This window comes from Equus quagga, chromosome 2 (genome assembly GCF_021613505.1).
Source record: "Equus quagga isolate Etosha38 chromosome 2, UCLA_HA_Equagga_1.0, whole genome shotgun sequence".
NCBI classification, from domain to species: domain Eukaryota; kingdom Metazoa; phylum Chordata; class Mammalia; order Perissodactyla; family Equidae; genus Equus; species Equus quagga.
The window spans coordinates 28004994-28013237 of record NC_060268.1 but is presented as its reverse complement, the minus strand read 5'-3'; the positions used below and the strand labels follow the sequence as shown (position 1 = coordinate 28013237).

At 50.5% G+C, this 8244-nt stretch overlaps 2 protein-coding genes across 3 annotated transcripts in view; one reads left to right on the top strand and one right to left on the bottom strand.

Moving 5' to 3' along the window:
- Positions 1-5884, bottom strand: part of ZNF219 (zinc finger protein 219) — a 14500-nt gene extending 8616 nt beyond the window's left edge. Inside the window, exon 1 of the mRNA XM_046653035.1 lies at positions 5866-5884. The gene's annotated coding sequence lies outside the window, so the exon portion shown is untranslated. The remainder of the gene's footprint in view (positions 1-5865) is intronic.
- TMEM253 (transmembrane protein 253) lies at positions 2112-5014 on the top strand. Of its 2 annotated transcripts, XM_046653037.1 has the most exons (8): positions 2112-2209; positions 2347-2498; positions 2619-2757; positions 3143-3253; positions 3342-3398; positions 3695-3805; positions 3927-4073; positions 4437-5014. In XM_046653037.1, exons 3-8 carry the CDS (start codon positions 2650-2652, stop codon positions 4515-4517), a joined length of 615 nt encoding a protein of 204 aa, XP_046508993.1. In that variant the 5' UTR covers positions 2112-2209; positions 2347-2498; positions 2619-2649; the 3' UTR covers positions 4518-5014. The 2 variants fall into 2 exon arrangements, with proteins under 2 accessions (XP_046508993.1, XP_046508992.1); XM_046653036.1 differs by having other exon boundaries at positions 2193-2498.
- Positions 5885-8244: the final 2360 nt, after the last annotated feature.

The following is an 8244-nucleotide window of genomic DNA, read 5'->3' as shown; positions in this document are numbered from 1 at the left end:
CCCCCCCGCCCCCGGCCCGGCCCCCGCCCCCTCCCCGGTCCCCCGCCCCCGGCCCTGGCCCGCATTGTGTGCGGCGGGAGGCGGCCCGGCCATTAGCATGCGGGGGGCGGCGCGGCGGGGCTGGGAGCCGCGCGGGAGCGGGAGCGGGGCTCTGGCTCCAGGGACAGGGAGCAGGGGACCCCGGGAGCCGCGAGAGGCGGCCGCCAGGGGCGGGGTGCGGGCAGTTTGGAGACGGGGGGCGCTGTCAGAGGGAGGGAGGGAGGGAGGGAGCGGGGGTGGGGCGCACAGACGATTCCAACAGGAGACTGGAAGAGATTTTGAAAGGTCATCTCGTCCTTCCCCCAGCCTCCAAGCAGGACTGCCCCTCCCACCCTAAACCCGGACATACCAGGGAAGGAGTTGGCTCTGCCGCTCTTTCTGCCCCAACATGCACAGACTCGGGAAGTTCTTCCTGGGGTTTTATCTCAAAGCCTCTCCCTTACAATTTCTGTCTCTCTTTTTGGGAGGAGGAGGGGCGATTATAGAGATAGTTAATGTCTGCCGTATAAGAAACATCATTAAAGTTACTCTTCGGTCCTTTCTGTTCTTGATAAACAACAATTCCTGCTCCTTCCTCTCGAATTCTATTTTCCATTCCTTAAGTCACTTTAACGGCTCTTCAATACAACAAATATTTACTGAGTGCTTACTAAGTACCAGGCACTATGCTCAGAGCTGTGGGGGATGAGCAGACGAGGGGGATGCAGTACCCTCCCTCGAGGAGATTGTAATCCAGACAGGGGCTACAAATTTGTGAGTAGTATATTCAGATTTAGTCAGTATTTACTGAATGCCTGTTCACATATTTAATAGTATATAATCCTTCCAATAACACTCTGAAACTAGTCTGCACTTACAGGTATGGAAAATGAGGCTAAAGAGTCTCTTTCCATTGGCCTACCAACTCGGAGATCCTCAGGGCAAGCCTAACATCTCACATTCTGTCAGGCCAGCACCACCAAATACAATTAAAGTACATGGGGATGGAAGAGGGAGTAGACACACAACAGTTCTCGGAGTCCCTTTAAATGTGATTCCCACTCACCAGGAAAGAAGATGGACACAATGCTCCGGTGAGTGTTGGCCCAGCACTGAGCAGGGCAGAAGTGGCTTACAAAGAAAGCTACTTGCCTTCCAGGCCCCTGCCTCCTGGTACTAACTCCCAGGGGTCTTCTGGCTCAGTCTTCTTCTGTCATCAATAATAATAATGATAATAGCCACTAACATTTATTGAGCACTTTGCCAGGTGCTGGGCTGAGCTGATTCACATGCATTTTCTCTTTTAATATGTACTCAAGGCAACCCCTTGAGACTGGTATTATTAACTTCCCTTTAGAGATAAGGAAACAGAGTGATTAAGTAACTTGCCCAAGGTCACCCAGGTAGATCTGGGGTTTTAGCATAGTTCTGGTTGCCTCCAGGCCTCAGGCTCTACACCAAGATGGACCTTGCCTATTTTTGATCTTTAGAATATATATGTTCTTATTGTAGAAACAGATGTCCCCCGCTTAGCATCTGAATAAACCCTTTAGTATATGGGCATCAGGCACATCAGTATGACTTCATTAACACCACTAATTGTCATTAAGCACCCACCATGAGTCAACCCTTCACAGTCATATTATTAGCCCCCTTTTCATCACTCAGTTTGAACAAACTGAGGTTCAAATAGATAGAATAATGTATCCAAGGTCACACAGCTTGGAAAGTGGCAGAACTGCGATTCTGGTGCAGGTCTGCCTGGCTACAAGGCAACTTCTATCTCTCAAAAATATTAATTGTTGCAATAGTGTCCTTCCCAAGACTGGCCATTTGGGGGCCATCTTCTATACATGTCTAGCTGAGGGTTATCACTGAGTCAAAAGCAATCCCCACTATAAATAGGGCTCCCCATCCACTAGTCAGCGTCCCATCCAAAGTAAGTCCTTCAAGAAAGGAAGACGAGAAGAGAATTGTCCAGAAAGTGAGAGAAGGAAGCCAAGGGAATTAAACCTTGCCTGGTCTTGGGACAAAGCTGCAAGTGGTAATGACAGAGGACCAATCCAGACAGTAATATGGGATTTCCCTAGGGAACAGCAAGTAATTTGAGGAGGACACCGAAAAAAGAAGAAAGATTAAATGGAAATGGGGGGACATTGGGGCCCAGCGTGGTAGTGTCCATGGGGATGAGGTGAGTGATCAGAAGAGGGACCCATGATTGGCAGAGGTGGGGGCAACAAGAAATGGGAACAGAGTGAGGCAGGGCTGGGCATCTTGTAGAGTGAACTGAGGCTGGTGTCTACCCACAGCCACTCCTTGTATCCTTAGGCCCTCATGGGGACCTTTGCCCCACCACACCCCAGACCTGACAGCGTGTCTCTGCCAGGACAAGTTTGTTGTCTGCTCTGAGCTACCAGGCCCTGCCAGGAGCTCCAGGCCCAGCTGTGTCCCATCCCTTTGGAGTAGCTGCTTCAGACTAGGTAGGTGTGAGGCCCTGAGCTTCAGCTGGATATTGGAAGTGGGCCCAGGAGCAGCAAAAAGAGATGTTGCTGCATGTCCTGTCTCCTGATAGGTGCCATAAGGCATTTTTCTTGGCCTAGGAAGCACTGAGCTCCAGTGGTTGAGGGAACCATGGAGGAGAGAGCTGGTCAGCAAGAAGAGGAGAGACGCAGCCTTCGTCTGGAAAAGCTACAGCACTGGGCGAAGCATAGGCAGAGTGGGCACCTCCTGGTGCTGGCGGTGAGGCCAGGCTGCCCCACCCCAAGCTTCAGCACTTCCACTTGTAGCCCAATTCAATTCCATTCATGTTTAGTGAGCACTTAGCATGTGCCTGAAATTGTACTAGGCTCTGAGTGGGAGGAGGGTGGAGGAAGCATAAAATAAACAAGGCAAGACCCTTAATCTCCAAGTAGCTTCTATCACCTTGGGAAAACAAAGGTAAGTAAGGAAACTGTGACATGAGGCAGAAAAAATTAAATGATATCCTCTCCCTTCACTACCCTTAATTGATTACTTTCTGCCACCATGCATTGCTCCCAATTGCTGATCTCTGGAAGAGGAGAGGTTGAGAGGGGGGAAAGGAATCCCTGACAGTTCCCCCAAATGCCCTGCATCTGGCCTCCAGGTGAGCCAGCTATGGCTGGCAGTGGCTGTGGTGCCCTTTGCTGTCTCAGTTGCTTGCCTGAACTCTGCTTGTCACATGGCCACAGCACTGCCGCTTGGGCCTGGAGCATTGGTAAGACCCACCACAAGGGAGGGTGGAAGGTCCTGGGGGCCCCTCCCTAATGGGGCCAGAGCTCACACTTGCCTTTCTCACCATTCAGGGACTCCTCACTGGGACTGTTACCCTTGAGCTGCGCAGAGCACCCCGCTTCTGGAAGGTGAGAGGGGAAGAGAATGCATTACTATTCTCCCACTGCCCAAAATGCACACACACACACACACCCCCCCCTCAGCCCAGGAAGCGGCTCTCTAAGTGTTGACTAATCCTGTCAGCTCTCTGGCCCTCGCTGGCCTAAAAGATTGAGGAGGGAAAGCAAGAAAGTTGGAGGGTTGATGGCCCTGTTTGGAGGTGGAGGATTAGGAGCTGACTTCTGTTTTCAGCTAGGCTGCAGGTGGGGCTTGGGCTTCCAATGAGTCCCCTAGGCTGGGCAAGGCTGAACTGGCTCACTGGCAGGTACGGGCCATGATGATATTCAACACCTTCAATCTGATCTTGGGCTTCATAGCAGTGGTGGTCGAAGTGATGAAGACAGCCTTGGGGCCTGCCTCAACTGCCCCCTCCCAGGTACTGGTGAATAAAGGAGAAGGTGGGAGGATGAGGAGGCAAGAGAAGATGGAGAAGGAAAAGGGAATGGGCAAACAGATACTGGGTCCCCTGGAGCATCCTCAGCCCTGTCTACCTACAGCTGGCCGGCTTGCTGGTGCTGGAGCTTAGTGCTGAGGCCTTCACCCTAGGAGGAGTGCTGGTCTCAGCATACTCCCTATTCCTGTTAAGCCAGAGGAAGCCAGGATGCTGCAGGAGCCAGAGTCGCCACTACCAGGAGCTACAGGAGGTATTGAGGGCTGGGAGGAAAGTATGGAGTGGCTATCTATCATTTTATTTTTTCACTGGCCATCCTGGTCAGCGGCACTTAAGGGAAAACAAGGGAGCAGGGGGGAAAGGAAGGAGTCCTAGACTGAAACTGATCGGTTTTCTGGCTTTGGACATTTCTCTCCTAGTTGTGGCTAAGAAGGAACTGGGTAGCTAAATGGTTGGGGCTAGAAAGGTGGGAGAGCATTGGGAAGCTGCCTAAATATTGGAAGGGCTGTGGGAACACGAGAAAAAATGGGAGAGGAGGAGGAAGTTGCTTCTAACTGGGATTCCTCCTTTCTCATCCCTACAGTTTGCTCCCCTCACACCTCTGTCTGGTTTTTAGGGTCTCTCTGAGTTGGAGGAAGTTCCTGATTTGGAGAATGGTCCCAGGGTGGCCAGCACAGCAAACGGAACAAATGAGTGACCTGGCAAGAGGAAGCAGACAGGTGCTGCTCTCCTACCCTGCGGGAGCGTTCTCCAAACCCTCCTGCACCTCACCACACCGAACTCAGAAGCTAGAGGGGGTCCCTTGAGACCTACATGAAGTCCGGTGGAGTGCCTTCGATTTTCACTCAGACTAGGCCCCTTTCTAGACTCTAGACCGGAGTCTTCCCTCACCTCACCACCCTGCAAAGCTGCCTTCTTGCAGGGTATCCTTAAACCAACTTTCAGCTATACCCACTTCTTCCTTTCCATCCTTACACTCCTTCCTCACCGCTTCCCCATACAACTTCACATCTGCCTCATCTCACTATTTCTCTTCTTTCCATCTTTCACAATCCCATTCACTCCAAGCCTGGTTCTCCTACACACCTACTCTCTGAAATTAATTCATGGGTGCTTTAGTTCTCTCCCTTCCATTCAGTTGCTTTCTACTCTAAAGGAGACTACAAGTCCCAGGATGCCCCGCTGCCCCGTGGCCTGCTGGGAAATAAAGAGCCTTCCCTCCGCGGTGGGGGAGCTGTGCATCTGCTGAGTGACGCGAGGCGCTGGAAGTCGGGGCCTAGCTGAGAGTTTCCTCGGACGCGACCACTGGCCCCGCGTGCAGGGAGGAGCGGGGCGGGTTATTCTGCGTAGGGGCGCCGCCATCCCAACCACGGCAACTGAGACCTGACTGTGGATCAACACCTTTCCCTCTGGCAGCTTCGGAAACGGGCAGGGGCGGGGGGCTGGCCCTTGGCAGAGCTGGGGTTTCCCAGATGCTGTTACCGCGCCCCCTCGCACAGTGCCCAGGTCCAAAGTCCTGAGACTTGGAGCGCGCGCGAGAAAGGGGTTGGCGATGATGAGTCAGAAACCCAGGGCCATTCTCGTCCCCCTCCCCCGAGGCCTGGGCGCCTGAGGAAGACAGGCTCGTTGGGCAGACGAGTGGACCGGGCAGGAAGAGGGAGGGACGCGGCGGCCCGACCCAAGACTTTCCCGCCTCTTGCGAGCACGCGGGTGTAACAAGCCCGCCTTGCCGCCACCCTTTCTCTCCAAGGCGGGAGCGGGACTGCGCAGGCTCGGCCTCTCGGCAGCCCGCCGACCTTTGATCCCCGCTGCCGTCAGGTTGCTGAAGTCTGGTTGCGCTCAACCCCCACCGCTTATGACCTTTGCAAGTGTGCAAAGATGACAAGCTCAGGTGGGCTGGAGAAAAGCCCAGGAAAACTAGGAGACCCAGTAGCACCAGCCGGGCAACTTACTAGCCGCTGGAGAAACTAGAAATTGACCCAGCTGGAATACTAAGAGAACTCACCCCAAATTCACATAGTGCCCAGGACGGGTGTGCGACTCACACTCATTTTTGTTGCCACTTGAGAAGGCTTCTTTCCCTAGAGAATGCTGCTTCTCCGGGCTTACCCAAGCCCAAGCACCAGTGAGGAAAGAGCGCAGCCTGGCTGCCTTGCCCTGACATTGCAGTGGGGCCAGCGGCAGCTTCTTTCTGTTTGTGACACCTTGGGAGTGGTAATAGTCGCCCTATGACAAGGTTGTGTGAGAACTAGTGGGTGGGGACAGTTCTAGGATTAGGCTCTGGAATGGAGAAAACAAGATCTGGGCCTCCCCTGTCCCCTCCTCCTTCCAATCTAACCGCCTGCGTAATGGAGAGCTCAAGTGTGAAGGACTCAGAGAATAATTTTCCTCAAAGTCAGAAGGTGGTGGTAGATGAGGAAGCTGGGGGCAAAAAATCAACAATTTGCTCTCACTGACTTCCAGATAAGAGCAACAGCTTTTAGCGATATGATCAGAAGTCTAGGAGTTGCATCTAGTTCTTAGAGAAGTCAGTGACCATGCAAGTGAACCTTGTGTCAGACAGGTTCAGCTAGGCTATGTTATGTAACAGTGCCCAAATCTCAACGGCTTAAAATCACAAAAGCTTCTCTCTCACACTGCATGTCTACGATAGTCTGGCAGAGGGCTCTCATCATAAGTTATTCAGGAATCCAAGCCATGGAGCTCCACCATTTTGAGATCCTACCGTGTCACCATGAGGATTAGAGCGCCCCCGTCCCACCCCCTGTGAAGTAAGAACGAAGAATTGTTCCCGCTGGCCTGGTAGCATAGCCGTTAAGTTTGCGCGCTCCACTTGGGTAGCTGGGCTTGGCCGGTTCGGATCCTGGGTGCGGTCCTATGCACCACTTATCAAGCAATGCTGTGGCAGGCATCTCACATATAAAACAGAAAAAGATGGGCACAGATGTTAGCTCAGGGCTACTCTACCTCAAAAAGAAAAAATGACAAGAATCGTTCATGGGCTTTTAAATGCTTTTGTCTGGAAAGGACACGTATCACTTCTATTTACATTTCATTAGCCAAAGTCAGTCATATAGCCACACCCAACTTCAAGAGGGCTAGAGGGGCAATCTTTTCATATGCCAGGAAGGAGAAGGAAAGCAGAAATACTTCATTAAAAGAAAAAGAGTTCATCATTTGCAGTGATTCTCAAATAGGTTAGCAGTTGGAACTCATCCATTCCAGCAGTTATGCCCATATCTACTTTTTGGTTTTATTCCATGAACCAATAAGTGACGTTCTTAGTAGAAATTTTCCCCCAAAAGATAATAGGACTGGGAGTCAAGAAAAGTAGATCCTGGTTTTGTTATGTAAGTTTGGGCAATTTGATCCTCTCTGAACTACATTTTGCTTACATGGAGATTATAATCATAGTATTTATCCTCTCTACTTTATTGGAGTATCAAAGCTAAAATAAAATCACGCATTTTATTTGGAAAGGAAAAATACTTTAAAACTATAAAGCACTTCAGAGGTTGAAAATAAATTGCCTGTGGGGACAAGGAGTAGTGTAAATGAGTAAAGCAGACTGGGTATGTATGAGGTAATAGAGAGTGGTGGTGACTGTGGCAAACCAGAGAGCACACATTCTATTTAAAGACTTTACCCCCACTCAACTCATCCAATTATTGCCATGTGGGACTGTGAGCCTGGTATTGCCATAGTTTCAATTTTCCTATAATAGTCAGAAATTCTGACTTTTTTTAATGTGAAATCTTCTGATTTTAAAATGTTAATAACTAACCTTTTAAAAATTGAGAACCAGATTTAGCCTATAGTCCTTCAATTGCAATCTCTCCATTATATAAACATATGGTAGGAATTTGGGTTTTGGATGTGCAACATGGTTCTTATAGGCCTTTGAGACCTCTTCTGAAATTCAAGAGTCTTGGAGAGGTTTAACACATTACATTCTTAAAAACTTTTTTATCATATCCCTCCATGGCATTGATTCTCAGGGAGAGGGCCTCTTGCCCCCCAGGGATTATTTGGCACTGTCTAGAGACATTTTTGGTAGTAACAAATGGGGGATGGGGGCAGATGTAACTGAAGGAGCCTTAGATAAGCAGTCAGAAGTTGGGAGATTTAGTCCCAATGCTGCTAATGCCCCTTTCCTGTGCATTATCCTCTCCCAGCTGCAAGTGAAAACTCTGAGGCTTGTGCTGTGATCCTCATTATTCCTGCCTCCACACTGCCTATTGCCACAGTCCCTGGCTGCTCCACGAAAGCATTCTGCTTTGCTGCAATGCTTCCCACCAACCACTGTATCTGCCTCCTTCTTCATCAGTTTGGCAGCCTCTGTGGGAGTCACTCCTGTTTTACTTTAATTGCTGCCCATTGGAACTTCACAGAAAAAAGTGACTGGACAAGGTTCCTCCTGACGT